We start from the raw sequence: 24,114 nt of genomic DNA on the forward strand, positions 1-24,114 counted from the left end.
AGCCTGCTCGTCCGGAGCCTGTGCTCCACAATGGGAGAGGCCACAACAGTGAGAGGCCCACATATGGCAAGCAAAAAAAAAAAAAAAAAAAAGAAGACACAGTTAATAATGGAAATCCATCCCTTCCTTCATCGTTCAACAAATATTTCCTGAGGGCCTACTATGTGCCAGGCACAGTTTTAGACTTTGGGGATACATTAGTGAAAGATGGACATCATTTTTTAAAAATCTGTACACCTGCCTTGCTGGCAGAGGTAAATAATACAATTAAGTAAATTATCTGGAAAGGCAGAAGGTACAAAAAATGTGTTTTTAAAATAGAGCATCGTAAAAAGGAGAGGAATGTGGGGTGAGGGTGGGGATTTAAATGAGGGCATCAGGGTAGATGCTCTCACCAAGAAGGTGGCTTTCCTGCCAAAACTTGAAAGAGGAGGATGAGCGAATCACGGGGATCTCTGGGCAAAGGACATCCCAGGCAGAGGGAAGAGCCAGTGGTAAGTCCAGGAGGGTATACTCAAAGAATTTCTAGGAGAGATTGAGGCTGAAGCAGAGTGAGCAAGGGGGAGAGTAGTAGGACCCAGGGCAGAAGGTGGACAGTCAAGAGTGGGTGGTGTGGACCACCTGAGGGACACCGGCTTGACCAGCATGAAACGGGGAGTCATGCTAGGTTTGCAGCAGAGGAGGGGCTGCGTTGATGACACATTCGGTCCAGGAGTTATCCTCTGAAAAGCCACTGGTCCATCTGCTGGAACCTACAGAATACAAAATAGCCTCCTGAGCTCTCCTAAAGTTTCTTCAGCTCTGAGTCATTCTCCCAACCCATCCAGGACATTGGAGAAAGGACTCCTCCTTTGATTAGATGGGACCTTTGGTGTCCTGAGCATCCCCTCACACTTGGAATGCCCGTGATTATAAAGTGCAGTAGAAATCCAAGCTAGATGGCTGGAAGAATTCAGACTGGAATTCCTTGCTCCCACTCCAAGTCCTTCTGTAGACAATCGCCTTGGCTTTTTTTTTTTTTTTAATAAATTTATTTAATTTATTTATTTTTGTCTGTGTTGGGTCTTCATAGCTGTGTGTGGGCTTTCTCTAGTTGCAGAGAGAGGGGGCCACTCTTCGTTGCGGTGCACGGGCTTCTCGTTGCAGTGGCTTCTCTTGTTGTGAAGCATGGGCTCTGGGTGCGCAGGCTTCAGTAGTTGTGGCAGGTGGGCTCAGTATTTGTGGCTCTCAAGCTTCAGTAGTTGTGGTTCGCAGGTCTAGAGCGCAGGGTCAGTAGTTGTGGCGCACGGGCTTAGTTGCTCCGCGGCATGTGGGATCCTCCCGGACCAGGGCTTGAACCCATGTCCCCTGCATTGGCAGGAGGATTCCCAACCACTGCGCCACCAGGGGAGTCCCCGCCTTGGGGACTTGCATAATTGCTCTTTAGGGTCTGGGATGGGAAACCAGGAGGCAGAAGAGACACACCATCTCCTGGAAACGTCTGGAGGCAGCTGCCGGAGGGCACTGCTCTCACTTTTGACCCCCAACAATTCTGACCTCACTCTCCACTGGGAGCAGGCATCGGAGCCAATAAGCAATCACAGCCTATTAGCAGTTAACTTCCTCTGCCCATCAGAATTTTAGAAATGGTGACAGAGAAGTACGCCAAGTCAGAGAGAAAAAATCCCACTAGAAGATGAACAGCCCAGGATGGTAGCCTGCCCAGTGTCTGGATATTAAGAAACCTTTCAAGCCCAAGTTTCCAAGCCTGATAAGCAGCAGGGCTAGTAACTTGCTAGTAACTCTATAACCAAGACATTATACCATCTGGTACATTAAATATCAGAAAACTTGAAAATATAAATTGTATTACAAATGCCAAGTGCTTTTTTGGTATGAGTGCTCTGAGTGAGTGGATCGTTTGAAGTAGCTGGTTCATGGGAAAGAAGTGGGCTTTGAAATACATGTTCTCCTTCAATATTTAATCAAAATAGTGACTCAAGAGAGTTCCAGTACTGAATCCTTTAGCTATTATTATTTTTTAAAGGTCACAGAGAACACTCAAAGGAAGAGAGGCAGTTCTTTTTTTTCCTTTTGGTAAAACACACCATCTTGGAGAAGTGATGTTTGTATTAAATATATTCTTTCAGGCTTCCATCAAATGGTTTGGAAATAACAGTTTAAAATATCAGAGGCTTACATTTTCATTAACCAGGCTATTTACTAGTGCTTTGGCCTGAGCCTTCTGCCAACTGTTTCACTTTGGCCATGTCACTCTCCCCAGCTACTCTGTTCATTCATTCAATAATTACTTACAGAGCATCAGTTATGTGCTAGGCACTGTTCTAGAGGCTGGAGATATGATGGTGAATTAAGAATCGAGGTCTCTGCCCTCACTAGGCTTTCACTGCAAACCGCGTAGTAACAGGTAACACATGTGGCCTGAGCACTGTCCCAAGACTTTACGCACATCACCTCTGTTAATGCGCACACCTCCCTTATAAGATACATACTATAACTATCCCCATTTTACAGATGAGGGAACTGAGGCTTAAAGAGGTTAAATAACTTGCCAGGTCACAAGCTGATGAGTGGTGGTGTCAGGATTCAAACCCAAGCACTCTAGCTCCAGGGCATCTCTTCTCACTCATTTTGCCAAAACACCTTCTTCTGTTTGAGAGGAAATGCAGAGTGTACATTTCCTGAAAACTAGAATGTAGCGGAGGACGTGGATATGGGCATCTCATCTTCCAGCAGTGGAGGTCTCACCTTATAACCATGCCATTTTGTTGGTATCTCTAAATCTTACCCTTGAATTCCCAGTTCACCTGCCACCACGGTGGAATTTTCCTGTGTCCCCAGTCAGAATTAATGACAATTTCTTCTGGCTCAAAATACGACAGAAATGTCAGGGACTCTTGTGGAGATGATGAAAAGGGAGGAGCAAAGGAACGATGATGGTGGTGATGGAGATAAAGGTAATGTTGGGATTAATGAAACTAATGGTCTGAGATATGTTAGGTGGTCCTGGCTCTTTGCAACACAAAAAATATGGCAGCTGCCTATACCATGTCAACAACAAACAGTATTCTCTACAAGTAGGTTGTCACACAATGCAAAGAGCTTCTTGGGATGGAGTGAGTTCTCTGTCATTGGGGTATTCCAGCAGAACTGGTATAAATATTCAGTGGAAAATGTATAGATTAAGTGTAGTAATCTATATCCTACTCATAATGTTCATTACTCTTCCCAGACTCATTCCCAAAATTGGGAGGACAAATAAACGCCTGTATTACTCAAAAATCAACCCCAGTAGTATGTACGTTTTCCTTTCATCTACCTACCTATTTATCTAGGTAGCTAGCTAATTAGCCATCCAATCCAGTATTTGTGTCAACTTCCTCTTCATGAGGTCAACAGATCTTATATGTTTATTTGATAACTCAACATTATTGAGATCCATCATAAGAAATAAGCAATAAGAATAATTATGTTTAATAAAATTGGTGTTTGCCTCTTTAATGATACTATCTATTTAAAGACTGTGGAGGCCACGAGTATTTTTAACCAGAACACGGACTTTTAAAAGAAAAGCATCACCCTTGCATGATGATTTTGTGTAGGATCACTGGAGTTACAATTTGGCAAATTCATTAGGTCCTCTTCCCTTGGTATGATTCCTATTCATCTCCTGGTACCGAAAATATTTTATCTGCAATTTTTAGGCTTACCCAGGACTTGAACCAGAAAGAAAGAGATCAGAGGCCCACTAGAAGCACTAATCTGAACCCTGGTCTATAACCCACAACTAGTTCACCTTCTTGGACCTTAAAATCTATTGTAATACATCCTCTAGAGAAGCCAGAACTACCATCTGGCCTTGAACATCAGCCCTGGGTATTCCCATTCATTTATTCATTCTTATACAAATATTTGTCAAACATGGGAGGCTGAGAGTATTCAGGTATGCAAGCAAATCTTACCCATTCCCTATTACATCATACCTACTCTCTGGTGGAAAAACAGACATGGAACAAATACTCTCTCTCTCTCTCTCTCACACACACACACACACACACAGGCACAGTGGTATGTGTTATCTAAGAAAAGTACGGGGGCATGTAAAATGTGATTAAGTTGTGACCTAAGAAAGGGCAGAGGAAGCCTCCCTGATAAAGGCTCCTTGTGCGGAGAATGAGGGAAGAGCTTCTCAGGAAAAGGAGGAACAGAAACTCAGACAGCTCAGAGGCAAAAAGAGACATGGGTCTTTCAAGGAACTGAACCAAAGTCATCATGACTTCAGGAGTGAGAATGAGATGAAGAATGGAATTATCTGAGGAAGACAGAGGCCAGATCTAAAACGTGGGTCTCAAGAGGGAGTTCTGCCTTTGCCTTAAGAGCAATGGGAAGCTACTGACATTTACTGAAGGATTCTCAGCAATCATCCCCATAAGAAAAACTCCACCCTGGTGACTCCGTGGACAGTAGATCGGAAAGGAGCTAAATTGGGTGTAGGGCGGCGACTATGATTCAAATGAGGAACAGGGGTCTCCTGCACTGAAGTGAAAGGGGCGGAGATAAAGCGGATGGATGTGAGCATATTCAAGAGGGAAACTTGTCAGGAACTTGCAATAGATTGGCCATGGGGACTGAGAGATGGAGAAGTGACAGGCATGCCTTGGGCTTTCTGGTTTGGGCAACTGCAAGGATGGACCAGAGAACCCTGGATTCACTGAGATCAAGATCCGGGAAGAGGACAAAGTTAGGGGAACTGCAGGATGTAAATGTCCCCCCCTTCCTCTATGAGATTTAGGAGGCTTCTTGGACTTCTTTTTAGAGTCCAATTATTCTACATGTAACCAATTATTTATAACACCAAGAGTCACAGAGTCATAAGCTTCGAATTAGAAGGGATCTTAAAAATCATTTAGTTCAACCCTTTGCCTTTTGCCCCAAATCCCTGACTATGGGCATCTGGCTTCTGCTAAACACCTCCAGGGATGCCTTTTAATCTCACAAAGCCCAGTGCAATTTCAAAGAGTTATAAATAGGAAGGCATCAGTTTCTTCCCTTGGGAAATAGTCCTACAAGTCTTCTCCAGCCATAATTATTGCCTGGCATTTATTCTAGGGCTATAAATAATATATCAGATGACACAACATCTGATCTGGATCTTTCTTTATGTTCCCCAAACCTCAAGTATGGAGCAAAAAAAAAAAAAACCACAAAATGAAAACGGCTCTGTTTGTCTTAGATGATCAGGTCATCAAGAGAAGAGTTGCAATGTTATCTCAAGTAGTCGTCAATGTTTATTTATCGGTCAATACACCATGAATATATTTTGCAGCCAGTATTGATTAGAACTTTCATTTGGATGTTGGTAATGAAGAAGTAAAATAATATGGATTAAACAAATTTGGAGTCTATTTTGTGTTATAAAAAAATTTCTAGGGATGAGCCATCCAGGGCTGGTACGGTGACCTCAATAGTATTATCAGTGCCCTAAAATTCTTATTTCTTTTTTTAAGTTTTTTTTCAGCTTTACTGAGGTATAATTGACAAATAAAAACTGCATATATTTAAGATTTACAACTTGATATTTTGATATACATATGCACTGTGAAATGATTACCACCATCAAGCTAATTTACATATCCATCACCTCACCTCACGTAATTATCATTTTCTTTCCTTCCTTCCTTACTAGAATTCTTATTTCTTTGTGATCCACCATCCCACTGTGTGGCTTCCATCCTCAAGGTCTTTTCATGGCCTGAGGTGGCTGGTGGAGGTGCCATTACATCTGCTTACCAGGCAGAAAGGTGACTAGAGTTGGGTGGGTGTAAAAAAAGCAGACTTCCCAGAAGAATCAGGCATCTTTTCAAAGCTATCCAAAACCTTCCAGTGACGAGTACCACTTATACCTTATTGGCTACCCCAAGCTACAAAGAAGGCACACAGGCACACACACACACTCACACACACCTGAAATATATATATATATATAAACTCACACACACACACCCCTTAGATACACACACACACACACACACACGCACACACACACGACGTCTGGTCACATTAACTCCCCAAGGCTGGTTCTATATGCAAGAAAGAAAGAACAGTGCATGTCGGCAGCCACCCAGCAGTGTCTGAAGCACAGTCTGTGCGCAGAAACTTGCCCCAGGTAAACAGGCATGTCCTCAAATGGCTAAACGTTTTAACGCATATGAAGCAATTTAGGGTAACTCAGAATCCTGTGGGCAACTAGGTCTAGATTACTCTCAAAACATAGGCAGGAAAGAAAGAGGTTTATTTTTGCTAGTAGGTATGTGGGTTAAAATAAGGGCTTGGTGTGCATATTTTAATAAATTATGTAATGATTCTTTCCCCATTTCCTTCTGGTGTATCCGTTAATCCGGTTTTGAAGAAGGCTGGGGAACCAGGAAGTCATCAGAACTTTAGACTTTTCTCAGTCTCAGTTTCTTCTCTAAATGTTGACTCTACTTTGAGCGCGGGCGGCACACACAGAAAGCCAGGTAAAGGAGCAGACTGTGTCTCAGACCTTTAGAACATCACGGCATGAAACCCACTGCAGCTCTCCGTAGAGCCTTGATAGGAGGCGGCCCAGGCATCGATGGATAAATTTTCTTTCTTGCCTCTGGTAATATAAACGCCTTGAGGGCAGGAAATATTTGACTTTGCCTTCCTCAAGTTCAGCATATTGTAGACAGTTGATAAATGAAAGGAACATGCATTATTAAATGTGAATATACATTTACTTAAATGTCAGTCTGGCATGTGCAGGGCCATGGGGGCGGGGGGAGGCAGCAGGAACTCATGTATGTTTGGTACCAAACAGACTTGAGTTTAAATCCTCACTTGGCTACACCCAGTCGGAACGACTGTAGCCAAATTCATATCTGATCTTCAATTTCTTCATTTTGAAATGAGGGTTGCAATTCTACTGCACAGATACACCATTCAGAGTGGACAGGATGTATGTGAACCACACAGCACACACACCTGCGAGGCGTTGCCAAATGTGAGTGTGCTCAGCTCTTCCATCTGGTTCTCCCTTTGGAACATCTAAGTTAAGGTCTCAAAGCCCAAAGATTTGGAAGGGGGTCTTGTATTTATTTTTTTTTTATGGTTTATTTGTTCATTTATTCAACATATATGACATAGTCTCTGCTCTTAGGGACCTTATAACTTACTGGAGAATCAGGTTGTCACACGAATTTTACTGTACATGATAGGGAAAGGATAGCATTTTGGAGTATTTGAAGAAAGCACTTCAGTGCAAAGAATGTGTTGTACATGGGGCATCCTGGAAATTAGAAATTGTTCCACTGACTGATCCCAGAGCCTAGGTGCTATCAGGTGTCTACACTGCTGGTTAGAAGATTGTAAACCAGTAAGACAACAGGGAATAGGTGGTAGCAAAGCAAGCCCAATAAAATTCCTCCTCAGATGTCTGGAAGCGGGGCGGTGGGTCTTTTAAAGAAGTGGTTCTCAAACCGTGTTCAGTGGAATCTTGGGGGTGCCTCGGTGGGTTGGGCAGAAGAACGGCAAAGCGGTAAGAGAGGATGAATGGTAATGCAGCACAAAGAGAGGTAGAGTGGCTCTCCCTCCACTCTTACCACCCTGCAGGGTCATTTTCATTAGTTTTATATTTGAGTGCTTAGTCTAGTTTGAAAAAAACATTGCTGCTCTTCTAAATCCTCTTCTGTTTATCCTCTTTGTTGGCGGGAAGTTGATATTTACCCCACTATGAGTTTCCCTGCTAATTTTATTGACAATGGATTCATTTTGCTGCCCTTTAATGGTTGTTTAGTATTGGGATAGGTTCGCAGTTTGAATTAGGTGCACGTGCCTGAGATGGGACTGAAAAAAAATTAAGTTTATCAACTAGATTTAAAAATGATCTTTTCAGCCTTTTTTACACCCAAATTACCTCAAACCAAGGTATTTTGGGCAGGATATCAAGTGAAAATTTGTTTCCACCTTCCACAAAATTAGGAAGGACTCTTCATGAGGAAAAACTTCAGTGTGGTAATCTGTGTGGAGACATAACAGCATTTAAGTGAAAAAATGGTTTTGCTTCCCTGCAAGAATGTTCTAAGTACATGGCAAAGGGGTGATTCCTGATGACTGATATTTTTGTACATGAAAGAAACACTTAAGTAATGTGTAGCTTGAAATTGAGTGGACATCCTCTCATCCTGAGGTGCAGTTTTTGCTTCTAGTGGGAAATGACTATTATTGCTGGAAATGGCCAGGGCAGAATTGCCATTTCACCCACTGTTTTTGTTTTAATTTTCGTTTTATATTGGACTATAGTTGATTTACAGTGTTGTGTTAGTTTCAGGTGTACAGCAAAGTGATTCAGTTATACATATACACATATCTATTCTTTTTCAGATTCTTTTCCCATATAGGTTATTACAGAATATCGAGCAGAGTTCCCTGTGCTATACAGTAGGTCCTCGTTGATTAAATATAGTAGTGTGTATGTGTCAATCCCAAACCCCCAATTTATTCCTCTCACCCCACCTTTCCCCTTTGGTAACCATAAATTTGTTTTCTATTTAAAAGAAAAAAACCTGACTTGAACTGAGAGGAGGAAAGTATTCTTAATTAAGACCTGGAGGAGGAATAGGGGTTGGTAGGTGAGACTGGAATTACAGTTTCCTTATTTGTTTCTATTAGTAAACCATATACACTTTGAGGACAGGCACTGTCCTTTTGTCTGTCCCTGGAATGGACATTGGCACATCATGTTCCTTTGTATCATTTTATTTTGCTTTTTTTTCTTTCTTTTTGGCTGCACCTCAGAGACATGTGGGATCTTAGTTCCCTAACCAGGGATTGAACCCATGTCCCCTGCAGTGGAAGCGTGGAATCTTAACCACTGGACCTCCAGGGAAGCCCCTGTATCATTTTTTTTTAAAGATTCCACATATAAGCAATCAGGCACTCAGCCTGTGGACTGCTATCCTGTGTTTGGCCAGTTCCAGCCCCATCTCAGAGCTAGGGAGCCTGGCAATGTGTAACCAACCACATCAGGCCCATCTGTGTTACAGAAATACTACTACTATTACCACTACTGCTGCTGCTGCTATCCAGTGCTTGGTTACTCCTGTTAATCAGCTCAACACTCGTTCATATTCCTCAAGTCCTTTCATATCTATAAACTGTGAAGTTTTGACAGCAGGTTTCTTACATCCTCATCTTGTTACAGATGATGTGACTAACATACAGCAGGATGAAGTTAGTTCCTCGAGGTCCTGGGGTCTGTTTCCTGGGGTCTGCAGACAAAGAATAGGAAACCACAGAAGCCAGACTCCAAGTTGTAGGTATTCAGGCTGCACAGATGCCCAGCTCCATCACTCCTGGGTAACACTGACATAAAATGGCTTGTTGATCACAGCTGACATGCGCATTTTGTAAAAGCTAGATAGGCAATTCTGACAAGCTCCACAAAATCACTAATTAAATATTCAAAGGAAACAATTGTCTGTCAATTAAATATCTCAGTTACGATTCCCTTGGAAACAAATTGAATGACTTTACAACTCACGGTGTCAGTGTAACTAAACCACTGGGAGAAATTAAATATTAAATACCATCTAATAAGTAATTCTCTCAGCATTTGCTATATCCTTACTCATATTTTCTCTTCCTTCTCAGAGGTTACAGACCTCAGCCAGCTATGTTTTCTATATGGCTTGCCATTATCTGATCTTGGGAGCGAAATAAACCAGGAAAGCATACAAATCTTCACATACACATTCACTGTAACTCATAGGAATACAAACCGTAGAGTGGGGAGCCATCTCAAAAGTCATTTCCTAGTGGTAGAATTTTAGAGCTGTGAGGAATTCATTTCAAGGCCAAGACAGGTGGAGTGGTCTGTACAAAGTTGCTCTGTCTTGGATGTAAAGTCCGAGGTCAATCTTTTGATGACTCTTAGGTGCTACTTTCAATACAATGTACCAGCCCCCTGGCTCCATAGAACGATAACATCGTTATACGCATTGCTACGATTTGGAATACAAATTTCATTTTTCTTTCCCTTTATTACTTTTAACTCATTGCCTCTGAAACTAGCAGAGTTCACTGAGATAAAATGGCCTTAAAAAACCATCAAATCGAGGGGCAGCTTTGAAATGAGACAGACGTGGTTAAAATCCTTTATTAGCTGACTGACCAAAGGGAAATGATGTAATACTCTGAGCTTAGCATCCTCAGCTATAAAAAGGGAAGCAGAAATACTGATGCTAAGATGATTCTCCAGGCACTGACTCAAGAAGCCTCTGCTACAAGCTTTTCCCATGATGTGCCAATGTCCATTCCAGGGACAGACAAAAGGACAGCGCCTGTCCTCAAAGTGTATATGGTTTACTAATAGAAACAAATAAGGAAACTGTAATTCCAGTCTCACCTACCAACCCCTATTCCTCCTCCAGGTCTTAATTAAGAATACTTTCCTCCTCTCAGTTCAAGTCAGGTTTTTTTCTTTTAAATAGAAACCAAGACCAGGACAAGGGTAAGGCCAGCTGGGTTCCTAGGGTGTACAGTTTAAGGAAGCACTTCCTGTCAGGGTTGTACAAGTGCAGAGTCGGCACCTGAGACTGAGTGCCTCTTACGCTTGGCACCCTGGGTGCCTTACTAGCCTCAACCTGGTCACTGCCTGGCACTAAACCAGGTCACCTGACTTAAAAGCACTTAACTCATTTTGAAATTTTTCACGTGTTTAGGTCACTATTTGATCGATGGGTGTCTCTTACTCTAGATTATAATCCCTTTAATAGTAGGATTCCGGATTCTTTTCCTCACCATAGTATCCTTACTGTTTGCACCCAGCACGCAGTGGTACTCCATAAATATTTATGCATGAAGGACTGAATGAAAGAATAAGTTAATGAATAACAGAGAGATGTAAAGGACATGAGGCAAGCCAAGGGACTTAAACCCACCTGGTAAAGCGTCAGAAAACCCACTGCAGAGAAGGTGGGGTCTGTACTGAATTCCAGAGCCTTTCTCCTTGAATTATCATTGGCAGGCTGGCAGCATCCAGCACCCAGGCACTTGTTCAAAATGCAGAATCTTGTGTTCCCCTAAATCCAAAGATTTTACCAAGACCTCCAGGTGATCCTAAAGCACATTAAAGTTTGTGAGCATTGGTCTCAAAAACACATGGGTTTAGCCAAGTGAAGCCCAGGAAAGGACAACTCAGGGCAGAGGACTCCAGGAAAAAGGGTGACTGTTTTGAAAATTAAGTTATAATAAAACATAAAAGGTATTGTGTGATTCTTAGTACCAGGCCCAGAATTAAATACTCTAAATACTATTGTGTGTATTATTTCATCTCTTCAATGATCTTCCGGCTTGCTATTATTCTTCCCATTTTACAGCTAAAGAAAGTGAGGTACAGAAAGATTAAGGCCCTTGAGGGTGTCCTGAAATTAATAAATGGCAGATCTAGCCCAGATGGTCTGAATCCACATCCTGCACTGTGATCTCCACACACTGATGCTCCTCCCGTGAGATGTGTAGGTCTGGGGCAGGGCAATACTCAACACCGACACTCTCCCACTGAAAACATCTTGCTCGAGGAACTGCTTGTCTTTTTGTCAAATTTGGTAACATCTGCCTGCCCCTCCTCCATTAAACACCTAATCTGAGTTCAGATTCTCAAACAAACAGACAATTACACACAGGTCATTTGTTCCTAAGCTGGCATGTGTCTTGATGAAGGGACACAGGGGAGGTTTCCTGGAGCTGGTGACACCTGAGCTGGTAGACAAGGAAGGAAGGAGCCTGAAGAATTGTTCCAGAAAAACATTCAGGCATAAGCCAGCATGAGGTACCCAGGAAAACTGGTGATGGGATTCCACTGTGGAACTCACCCAGTGGTGTGAGGTGGTGAGAATACTAGCATTTGAGAGAAGCTCACCCTTGCGGGGTGGGGACGGCTTGGAGTAGCGCGAGGGATGAAAAAATTGAGAAATCGTTGGGGAGGGCGTGCTGCACTAGAATGAAATGAGTAGGATGGAGAGATTTGCACAGATCCTAGCGATGGGAGATGAAACCATCAGGATTTCACAGAGATGCTGGGAGACTGGGAGTTGATTTTTGACTTGTTGAGACTGAGCTGCCTGGAGGTGTCCAGCAGGTCACGAAATACCCTGGTCTTCAGCATAGCAGACAGAACAGGGTTGGAGATACAGATGTAGGACATGGGTGCATGGTCGTCAACTAAAGGAGGACGTGATTGCCCAGGGTGATGGGGAGACGTACGGGATGGGAATTTAAGAAGCCTGAACATTTAAGAGGTGAGTTGAAGGGCAAGCCCTGAAAGCACTTGAGAAGGAAGAGTGTATGTAACCAGCACTAGACTCAGTTGTAGAGACACACCCGTGACTCAAGTACAACCCCTGCCTTTGTGAAACTCACAGCCCGGCTGGTGAGAGAGAGACGTGGAGACAAACAGCAGTACAGTCTGTGGCAGGATGGATAGGCAGGTAGGGGTAATGCGGTCAAAGAAGGAATATCTAACTAGGTCTGGGTACTAGGAAGAACTTCATAATTCTCCATTTTCCCCCTACTCACAAAACCCTTTTAGGTATCAAGATGCTTGTGCCCGAAGAAGCCAAAGCCATTTGGCCAATGTCACTGGGAAAAATTCATGGCAAAAACATGATGACAATTTGTAGTTTCTATGTTTTTAAGGAAATGTACTTACATAGTTTCAAAAATATCTCCCACTGTCCATTGGCACAGTTCACAGTTCCTCTCTGGCTGAAATGGCTTGGGCAGGGCCCCAAGAGCTGCACATGATGTCATTATTCACTTGGTAAGAGACAAAGGCTATAGCTCTCTCATAAATAGGGAAGGGGGCCCTCTGTTCATTGGGCACTGACTGTCTGGTCCCATGATCCCACCCGCAAATGAGCTGACAATCACCAGTAGGCTAGGAAGACTCACTTAAGTAATGGGGGACGTTTGATGCTGAACTTAGAAGAAAATAAGCAGGCCCTGATTGATTTTGATTTTGTTTCTTGAACTAATCAGCAGCAGGAAAGTGGACTAAGGGGGATAGTCACAGAACTGAAAACAGGCGACTTACTCATAACCTTTTTGGATGTCATGAAGACTGTTTTAGTTACTTGCACTGGGTTCCAAAATGGAAAATCAGGCTTTATTTTTGCCTTTAGGCAGTCTACAGATAAACTGGTCCAGTCAGGGTACAAACTGGTCTTTAGGTGGTAGGTTCTAAGCTGTGGGAAATGGCAGACTAAGCAATTGTCCAGTTACTACGCTCAGAAAGGGCAACTGGTTCTCTTCTTAGGAGTGAGGCAGATCAGCCTGGCTGGCAAGGAGTGCCGGAGGCAGGTAGGAAGGTGGGAGCACCTCTTGCCCACAACTGCCCTTGTATGAAGCCAGAGGGTGAACATCCACAGGTGACCAGAAGCGGGTACCACTGAGAGGTCAGGCCAAAAAAATGATTTGGGGTAGTATACCACAAAGCAAAGACAGCCTGAGTGAGGTGCCGGTGCTGAGATTCAGAGCCAGGGCGCTAAAGAACCAAGAAGGAAGCCAACGAGACCCTCATTAATACTTGGACTTTATTTTGCATGGATGGACCGGACCACTTAAAATTTTCAGGAATGGACAAATAAGTATGGATAATTTAGGTCCATGACTTTTTAACTTCCTTTTTCCTTTTCTATCTCTTTTGACTGAAATGATCTGGATAATGATTTGAATTTTTCTTCATGTTATCTACTATAACTTCCTTAACACAGGTCTAGCAAACAGTCAGCTTGGGGCTTTCTGCCCAAAGCACTTCCTGGGATGACATTTGGTGTGCTTTTGCCTGTATTGACCAGAGAAACTGGTTTCTTTTCTCTCACTGGCTTTTCACTGACTGTTTGACCGTGTGTGTTGGCGGGGTGGAGGGGGAGGAGGGGGCCATGTAATATTCATTCATTCCATTCATTTATGAGTACGATATTTAGAACTGCCCATGTGCCGGGTACTATGCTAGGCGCTAAGAACACAACAACGAGAAGGGCACAATCCTTGACCTCAAGGGGCTCACAGCCTGGTAGGCACATGACATGTTACGACGTTGCTCTGACAGTTGAAAATGCAGAGTGTAGCAATGTACCAAGGAGGGGGAATTGAGCCTTGCTTAAGCTCTTTGGTCTGCCTACCTTGTGTGGGAACGGGCTGCCTGGGGCTCCAAGGCAGCTGCTCAGTTTTTAGCTGGGGTTACTGTGAACACAGAGCAACTAGGAGATCCTGGAGCTGCAGACAAGCCCGACCTTCTCAACATGAGGCAGATGCTCTCTTGGGCCATGTCTTCTGGTCACCAGACTCGGGATGCCTTCAGTCTGTGATAAGGTGATGCTTACATAACTGACCTCCTGACTCTTCCCCAGGGTCCCTTTACATTCTTCACTAGGAAGATCCACACCCATTTACAATTTGTTCTAAAGTCTGACCTTTCCTTTCACGCAACTCTTAAAAGAAATCCGCTGCAGCTTCGATTTTTCGTGCTTTAGAGGTCTGTAGTTAAAAGAGCCCAAGACCTGCATTTGTGTAAAATATTCACCGAATGCTGTGTTTCAGACATGTTCTGGGAATCTGCTACAAACCTTCCTACCTCTGCATCAGAGTCACAAACTCCCTCCCCAAATCCATTCAAGTACCAGCCTCATTACAGCAACAACCCTGACTGTGGAGAACACAGCCATACCTCAGAATCCAGAACCCAACAGTCAGTCAACAAGTATTTGTTGAATAATTTTCCTACTCAATCCTCATTCTCCCCTTCTTCCTAATGCAATCCTGATTTTTTGAGAAGCAGTAAAATCAAATCTACTTTTGCCATCCTTTCTTGCTGATGGAGGGACCTTGGATCTGAATTCTGCTCCCCAAAATAGAAGCAGACATCACTGGGCAGGGGTCCCAGGGGAGCTCCTGAAAGGGCAGCCGACTCAGTGGGCAAATGCCTTTTAGGCATCTTGGCTTCTTGCCCTTTGCTCCTTGTCCTCTTTTTTTTTTTTTTCCTGCCTGCAAAGTGGCTGTGATGGCTTAGAGATGCAACCGGCGGTTTCCATAGGACCTTGAGGAAAAGACCTCCCTGTATGGAATTCTCCTTTAGGTCATCCCTGATAGATTTCTGTACAGCTTTCCCTTGAAAAATCCCCATGCCAGGGAGCTCATCACTTCAAAAAGCAGCAACCTGGGCAGGTCTATCTGTTACAAAGCCTTAGCTTTAGGTGAACCAAATCTCTCATGGTATAACGACCACCCATTGATCATTATTCTGTCTTAAACAGTTTCTCTTTGCCATGGCAGTATCCCAAATATTTGAGGACACCAACCATATCTCTTCTATCCTTAGGCCTTGCAGGGTTTTTCTTTTTCTTTTGTAGGTCCTGTTCTGTTTTGCTGCATTTCTTATTCCCATGTTCTGAGTTAAAGGAATACATATATTTTGACTACGCATTCCCTAATCCTTAGTCGTCTCTATTTTATAAGCAATCATGTGTATTCAGCACATAATCACACAGAAAAAAGGAGAAAAGATTCTGAAATGGTTTACTCCAGTCAACTGGAAAACCAGCTGACACAGGACAAGGATGTAGTCTATAAGACAGCTCAACAAAATAATTCTTGTTTCATGTGAACAGCTTATACTGGTATGCTCTTTATATAAAGATGACAGTTTTAAAAATTTACTCATTAAAAAAACTCCAAACATTAATACGATTTAATTTCATACTTAGCTCACGTCTTCACCATGTCCATTTTTATCATTTTCTGATTTAGGAGAATTTTGTGTTTCAAAGATATTTTGCAATTCATAACACCCGAGTTAGGCATATAAGTCAGGAAGCGGGGTGGAAGGGAAAGAAAACCCCAGTGACTAATGCATGTGCAAAAGGTATTACACATATTAAAAGACGTGATCTAGCTGAGAATGAAATTCAAATACTAAATCACAAACATGCCCAGTCAGACTCCAGTGCAGAGATATCAAAGAAACAAGGAAATGCGGTTTATGTGACAACACATTGCGTTATAATCCCAGTTCATTGGTTGAGAAGGTGGCCACACAGTTGCATTCACTGGTAGAATGGCTTTTATTCCCCTTGGGAGATGGCCAGGCCTCCCTTGGAATGTCTGGGACCTCAACGGTTAATTAATCTACCCTGCATTCTTCTGTACCCTGCAGAGCTGACTGTGAAAAATCTTGGAGTGAGAAAAGCTGGTTTCTGAAGTAGCTGCTTAAGTGACCTGACTTCTTAAAATAGTCCTTCGTAAACAAACTCACATGATCTAATTTGCGTGTATAAATCCAATTATGTTTCCTGGGAAAGCACAGGGAAGATCATCTGGCTGGGTAGACTAACGTTCTTCTACTCCAGCCCCAAGAAAATGCTGCGGGAACAATTAATTACAGAACTGATTCTCTTGCTAACTGAGGGTCAACCTAAATATTCCAGAAATTTGCCTACATTCTGCTTTTGGTACCTTGCATTCCAGAGAAAGCAAAGAACACGCTACAAAGCAATATGCCTAGGGAACTGATACGCCATCCAACTGCATATTCTAGACCTCCTGGTCTCTCAGAGCATCAATATTGTGCCCATTCTTTGGTGAGAGGAAAGGTTTGAGATGAATATTGCAAGTGTCTCCTATGTTCTGAAAACAAACACATGTAGCATCAACTGAAATAGACACACTTGCGAAATGAATAAATTAGCATCCTAAGAGATATTTAGATAACAGTGAAGTGTCACAGCAGCGTGACTGTAGTAGTGTCCTTTGATTATACGTTGCCAGTAGCACTGAATTTGGGATCAACATTTTTTTTTTTAATCTTTCCTTTTAATGCTTGATTTCACTTATTTTTGATGAGCTCTTAAAATGCCATCAATCATCAAGGTGTAAATGTGACTAATGCATTTGTCCTACTTAGCATGACACAGCAACACAGCTGCTCCAGAAATAAAGTCCTCCCAGCCTTCCCAGTTCCAACCTAATTATGCTCCGACCCACTGAAACCAGTCAGGTGACATTACCGGGTAGGAAGAAAAACAAATTCATCATGCAATCTTGCAAAGGCCACACCACACGTCATTTTACAACTCCCTCTGAATACACAGACGCCAAGCCTATTGGCAACTCCAGGGCAAAGGTGTCTACAGATCAGGGCTGAAGGGATTTAGTTTGTCATTTCAGATGTCATTAAAAATATCCTTTGCAAAGCCTACTCTCCATCACAAAAAAACAAAAAGAAAGGAAAGGAAGGAAGGAAAAGAGAACCAAAAAGGACAGAGTCTCTCGGTATTTTTCACAAGTAAGAGAGAATAATATTTCCATTTCTGGGCATTCAGAGGAACCCCTTGGGAATGTTGACACACAAATCTGCTTTTGAAAGTCATTCTCTGACAGGCTGGGATGTTGCAATTATTATTTTTTTAAGCCTATATGAATTTTCCAAAGGAAAATGTACAAAAATGGAGGTATTTGTCGTTTTAAAAAATGCACATCATAACTAGTGAGGTGCGCTAAATAGGACCCCAGTTACACTCATTTAATGGACATTTGTGTTTCCTGAAGTATCTACCTTGATATCAAATACCAAATTGAGATGATTTAAATTGCATGTCATTTGCTGTACATTAAATAGTCATAAGATTCCTTTTATTTGATTCGGGTTAGCAGACATAGACAAAGGACATACAATACACGCAGATGTTTAAATTTTACACATGGGGAGAGAGATGTTGGTAATTCCATTATACTCACTTTGACTTCACTGTGAAGTCAACCCTTCATTTCAATGATCAGAAATGCATGCTAAAGCACATGCAAAGCCTACTTCTCTCCTGACCCCCACCTGCTCATACCATATACCACCATCTTACCTGGTATAAACGATGCATTTTCCCCAAAAGGACTTTTTAAAGGCCGAATGGCAAGCTAAAAATCCCTCGTTATTAATCAAGTTTAATGATCATGATTTAATTAGCATTCTTCTGGCTCTAGTCTTTTCTGTTTCGTTTGGATGCGTGTAAGACAAGGAAGAAAAGGCTGCTGCTTGAGAAATTCATATCTGACAGCATGACCTTGAGCACGAACTCACCTGGATTTGCATACCTGGCTGCCTTTGCTCATAGAGCTATCTTGGAGAAATCACCTCCATTCTGACACTTCTGCTTATATGCCTCACCAAGAGGTACAGAGGGCTAATTAGCCACTAGCTGTGACATTTTAGAATCCCCAAGAGGGAAGCATAATGCAGCAATCTTTGTAGTTAAATATTGCTGCCTCTCACTTTTCCAATAACTAAATGATCTTCATCATCTTATCACTAATGAGCTGAAGAATGAGAATGAGATGAATTTCAAAAGTTAGGTAGCTCATATTATTGTCACCAGCAGTTAAAATAGAATCAAATGCTAACTACAGCAACAGAGCTTAGAATGTATCTCCCTGGTGAGAGACCCTACCAAATACAACCTTATCATTAATATTTTATTTAGACACATAATGTCATTTTGTAATGAATTTTTAGATGGGTAAATTGAACTGGCAAGAGAAACAATTTGTTTAAGAAGTGGAAAATTCTGTGTCATAGAGAGAATCTGGCCAAAGGCACTACTATCTGGCTTGAATCACATAATGAAGCTGATTTAACTTGAAATGGGTGAGGCTCCCCAAGGAAGGAATACCTACAGCCCTAGTGCTATACCTGTAGCTGAACTTTCTCAGGGGGAAAGGAAAAGGAATCCTTTGAATTGGGCTTTGAACCTTCTTAGGGTTCCTCAGTATTTCCAGTGCCACTCAGACCTAGAAAATACACGGGGATCACATCTGCCCTGGACAAGAACCTCTTTGGGTGGGAAGTTCATGACTTTCGTCTAACTGTTCACTGAATGGAGAAAACAGAAACCATTTCTTTGCTGATAGCAAGGGACCTCCTGGTTGGCCCTTTTAAGGTTCTACCTCGTATCCACGGTGGAAAGTACGCGATAGATAAATGAATACAGGGCGTTCTCTCTTCATATAGGGCATCTGCAGAGACCTGCAGCTTGGTTGTTACCCTGTCAAGCCACAGATATAATTTTCTTCCAGAGGGAAAGAGAAAAAGCCGATTCTCAAGCTTAGGTTAGAGAAAGCAATTATCAGCTCATTTGTTCCTTTTGAAAATGGCATTTTCAGTGAAGTGAAACAGCTGCCAAGGTGTGTTTACTGTATCCTCATTCTAGCTCCCTGCTTCTTGAAAATGTTAAGTTAAACATGAGCCGTCTTCTTAATGGGAATCAAGATTAATGTAGAGAAAGAAGATACGCCAGTGTTTATGGCTTTCAGTTGACAAATTTATATCCCACTGAGCAAGACGATGAGCTAGCTACACAGAGCCTGTTCCCAGCTATTCAATCACTTTCCCCTTAGGATTGCCCTTTGGCTTTTTCATTAAATGTTAATTCGTGGGCTATATAGGGTATTACTCTCTTGAGCAGTGAAACAGGCACCTCTCGCTCTTGAGTCATTTCAAATGCTTATCTTTTTAGAAGGATACCCTCTGAAAGGTTTCTGAAGAATGACTGGCACTGAGCTAGGATTTGAATCCTGACCTCACCACCTGTCAGGCTCATCATCTTTGGGATGTGCCTTTAAAGTTTCTAAGAATCTGTCATTTCTTCTCTGAAATAAAAGTGAAGGATGATACCATCAGTTTGTTATCACTAGATGTGATCATGTATGTAAAAGCCTCTTGGTTACATGTAAAATATTGTACAGATGTAAAGAATTATTATTGCGCTTTGATTTCTCCAAAGGTGTTTACGTGTAAAAGACTGCTTTACACACATTTACGTGTGTGTGTATGAGTGTAGAAAGCTTTCACCGACACAACGTCAGGGGACGTGGCTATTTTCTAATATTGTTTATGCAAAGAGTACTCTTGTTCATTCAGTGATTAAGTGCCTGCCACGTGCCTGGCATTTTTCTAGGTGCTGAGGATAAAAGGATAAACACGATAGACAACGTCTTTGCTCTTACACGATGTTTACATTCTCGTGAGGGTGTGGGGCTGGGGGAAGAAACACAATAAATATAAACCAGTCAGATAATTTCAGATGGTATATGTGTTCTGGAGAAAATAAGACGTGTCACGTACTAGGGAGTGGCATTTGAACTGCGTCTGGAATGTTGAGAATGCGTCAGTCATGTGAAGACCTGGCAAAAATTGTTCTAGGCAGCAGTCACAAAGCCTAAGAAGTGGGAAAGAGCTTGGGACATTTGAAAGACAGGAAAATAGAGAGTATATTTGGAGGCTGAGACAGAAATATAATTAGCGAGAGAAATAGCACCAACTTAGAGAGGATCCAGTAGCCCATGGTGAGGAGTTAGGATTTTATTCCAGTTTCTAACCGAGGTCGTTAGCAGGTGTTAAGTATGTCTTGTATATCACCAAACAGGGAAAACCGAACAATACTGATAAAAAAAAAAAAAAATCACAGATTCTTTTTTTTTTTTTTAAAGCGATTAATTCTCTACTTTATCCACCTAAAAGGTCTAGGAAAGACACTTGAACCTCTAGAGGGCGCCAAAGGAAAACCTTTTGTGGCCAAAGCCACAAAGGTTCTTTCAGCACCTAAAATCGGAGAGCGCTCTGCTTGTTCCTTCGGAGTCCGGCAAAAGGTGACACCTTATGAAAAGATTGTTCATCTACATTTGCTATCCAAACAAAGTTGAATGAGCTTGGTATACATACACCAGGACGTTGGTTTTCACGCTAAAGGATTGTTTATGATGGGGTGGGCGTAGGAAGACATTTGAGGGTTATTTTTAATTTCCTCCCATCTGGTAGTATTTGAGTGGAGCATAAAACAAATACGGAGCCAAAATTTACTTTCTGGATTCATTTGGCAAGAAAAGTGTCTCTATACTTAGGACTTTGAAAATATTCATCATTTGCTACTTAGGATGTTATTCTAAATACTATTCCAAAGTTACTTGACAAAGTCTTTTAGTAATGTGTACCAAGGAAGGCTACTGCATGAGAAGCAGTGGGTTATGACAAATGGAATTTTCTGCAAATGGTCAGATAGCTCTGATATATTATGAAAACGACTCATAGTGAGAGAAGAGAAGGGGAAGGACGGAGGAGAAGGAGACAGAAAAGATGAGAAAGGGAAAAAAGGGAAAAGGAGCAAGGAGACGTCAGCTGGCCTCTAGGTACATAATAAAGAAAATGCAAAACAGAAGGAGAGAAATTGGGAGAAAGGGAGAGATTCAGAGGACACTCGGGTGCAAATCCACGTGTAAACAAGATTCAGAAACACAGCTGAAATATAATTGTATATAATCCCAAATTGAGACTTTATCATATGTGGGTATTAAAGGTTCATGATGATTCTGAGAAAACATTATGTTTTTTTGTAATCCTTTTTTTCTTTTATAAATTTATTTATTTATTTTTGGCTGCATTGGGTCTTCGTTGTGCGCGCGGGCTTTCTCTAGTTGCGGCGAGCGGGGGGCTACTGTTTGTTGCCATGCCCGGGCTTCTCATTGCGGTGGCTTCTCTTGTTGCGGAGCACGGGCTCTAGGCGTGTGGGCTTCAAAAGTTGTGGCTCGCGGGCTCTAGAGCGCAGACTCAGTAGTTGTGGCACACGGGCTTATGTGCTCCGTGGCGGCATGTGGGATCTTCCCGGACCAGGGATCGAACTCGTGTCCCGTGCGTTGGCAGGCAGATTCTTAACCACTACACCACCAGGGAAATCCCTCATTATTGTTTTTAATAAGCAAAATTCAACGGTTCAGACCTTACTTACAGAGGCTCTCATCCCCCCATTTCATGACTGATGACCATAGCCATGTACTTTATATGCTCTTTGCTCTACCCAGGGAGACTTCAAAAAGCACCGTAAAAGCAGCCAACCAGATAAGTAACCTAAGCAAATGGATATAGGGCCATCCGAGAAGAGAGAGAATCCCAAATCAACTAGGAGTCCAACAGGTCAATGATGGGTAAAGCACTCTGACGGTACCAGCGCCCAAAAGTCATGAGCAGTTTTCATAGGTGTTGTACCTGTTTATCCTAAGAACCATCTATTCAAACCAGACTGCAAGAGGAGCCTCTGATGTCCAAGCACCTCTCATCAGCTTTTTACTTGAAAACACTCCAGCTGATACATTTCCCTCATTTTTATGGAGAAGTTCCCATAAAACTCTCTTGTTACCCCCAATTCACTCTCTTGTTACCTACCAGACATTTGGCCAAGAAAGTGCCAGATCATTAATTATCAATTGATTTCAATGAATTTAAACAATAGAGTCATCATCTAACTCCTCATTCACAGACAATGAGAACTTCGTTCACAGAAACACATCCATTTTTAATGGGGAAAGGTAGGAAGAAAGGGGGAGAAAGGAGAAAGCCACCTAAAGAGTCAGGTTCCACCTAAATATTTCAAACCATCTACATCCAAACGCCCCCTTTCAATCAAGCAAAACTTGCATTCTTTGTCAATGACGTGCTTGCTCCCCCTCTCCACCAGCCCCAAAAGTCCTGAGGTTGATTTATTCAAAGCATTGGGGTTGGATCCTGTAGCAGGAGGAGATAGCACCTTAGATCCCCAAGGCAATAAAGGAAAAAAAACGAGTGTCACAGGCTTGTCTGAAGGACTTAGTGAGATAGCTTAAGTAGGGTACCCAGCACCAGCCATTAGTATGCGTTTGACAAATGTTGATTCCTTTGAGAACTGAGGATTTGTGGCGCAAAGACACAGAGAAACCTAACTCAGAATCCCAGAGTCCCTTAGGACACCCTGCTGTAACTCTCACGAGTAAAGCTGCTAAGGAGTGGGTCGCCATCTAAATCGGGGTGCTCCCCTCCCTTTCTGTCTTTTGCTCCAGAGGCTTACAGCAGCTTCTGGGGGATGTATGAAGGGCAGAAAGAAGACTACTTCTTAGCTGATGGCAGAGAATTACTCACAGAATCAGAGTAGAAGGGTAGAGGTGACAGAAACTTTAGAGATCATTTAGTTCCAGTTCCTCTAGAGCAATGGCATCCCACAAACACCCAGGACCTCCTAGGTGCAAGGCACTGTGCCGCGCTGGGGGAGGGGACTCAAAGGGAGAGAGGCAAACCTGCCTCTTAGAAAAGCGCTTTCTAAAGAACCCCGGGGAGTCAGGGGACGAGCAAGGCAGGCAGGAGTTACCTGGTTGATAGAAATGACCGCCAGCCTGGGGATGACCCCTTGGAGGACCACCTGCAGGAACGACGTGCCCAGGCCAGCCAGGATGGCCCAGGTGAGCGGCAGCGGCAGCATGCTGTAGGTGGCGAAGATTGTGAAGAGCACGTAGCCAATGCCGTCTCCCAGGAGCCCATAGCCCAGACCTGCTGCTAAGATCTGGGTGGTCATGGCCACCCAGGTGACCACGCCGCTGTACTGCAGGTAGGTGTGCGAGGTGGTGTCCTTCCTGACCACCACCAAGGCGCAGATCACCACCTCTATGCCCGTGAAGAAGCCCAGCAGGATGCCCTTGAGCGGGTCCATGGGGGCCGAGGCCAGGCTCAAGTGGAGAACCAAGAGGGTGAGTTTGGTCAGCACGTCCAGCACGTTCATCACCACCTCCGATTTGCGCCTCTGGCCCAGGAAATAGCGCTGGTAGAGGCGCTCCAGATCCCGGGACTTGAAGGAGTTGCGCAGGGTGGGGAAAATGACCCCTCGGTAGCTATAGCCCCCCTTGAGGAAGAAATCCGAGTTGCTCGGGGCGCAGTCGAGGTGCAGGAAGCCCAGGTCGCCCGCGCCCCCGCTGCCGCCGCCGCCGCCGCTGCCGCTGCGTTCCGGGAAGACTTTGGTGCAGCCGGGGCTGTGAGCTCTCTCCCCGGGGCCCAGCGCGTAGAGGGGCAGCGCCGAGTCGCCGGCCAGCTGCGACGCGTGGTGGTTGGGGCCGCCGCCTACAGGGTCCGAGGCTTTGCTGGAGCTTCCGCTCCCGCCGCCGCTGCCCCGATGCCCGTGTACGAAGCGCTGCTCGGTGATGTGCCGCACCGCCGTTTGCCACAGCAGCCGCGGCGGCCGGGAGGCCCTCCAG

General features: G+C 43.4%; 1 protein-coding gene across 1 annotated transcript in view; it reads right to left on the reverse strand.

Moving 5' to 3' along the window:
• Positions 1–24,114, reverse strand: part of ADCY8 (adenylate cyclase 8) — a 223,843-nt gene that overhangs the window by 199,533 nt on the left and 196 nt on the right. Inside the window, exon 2 of the mRNA XM_007447988.1 lies at positions 23,238–24,107. Within this exon, the coding sequence (XP_007448050.1) occupies positions 23,238–24,107 (870 nt within the window). The remainder of the gene's footprint in view (positions 1–23,237; positions 24,108–24,114) is intronic.

This window comes from Lipotes vexillifer, unplaced genomic scaffold, assembly GCF_000442215.2.
Source record: "Lipotes vexillifer unplaced genomic scaffold, Lipotes_vexillifer_v1.1 scaffold796, whole genome shotgun sequence".
Classification (NCBI taxonomy): domain Eukaryota; kingdom Metazoa; phylum Chordata; class Mammalia; order Artiodactyla; family Lipotidae; genus Lipotes; species Lipotes vexillifer.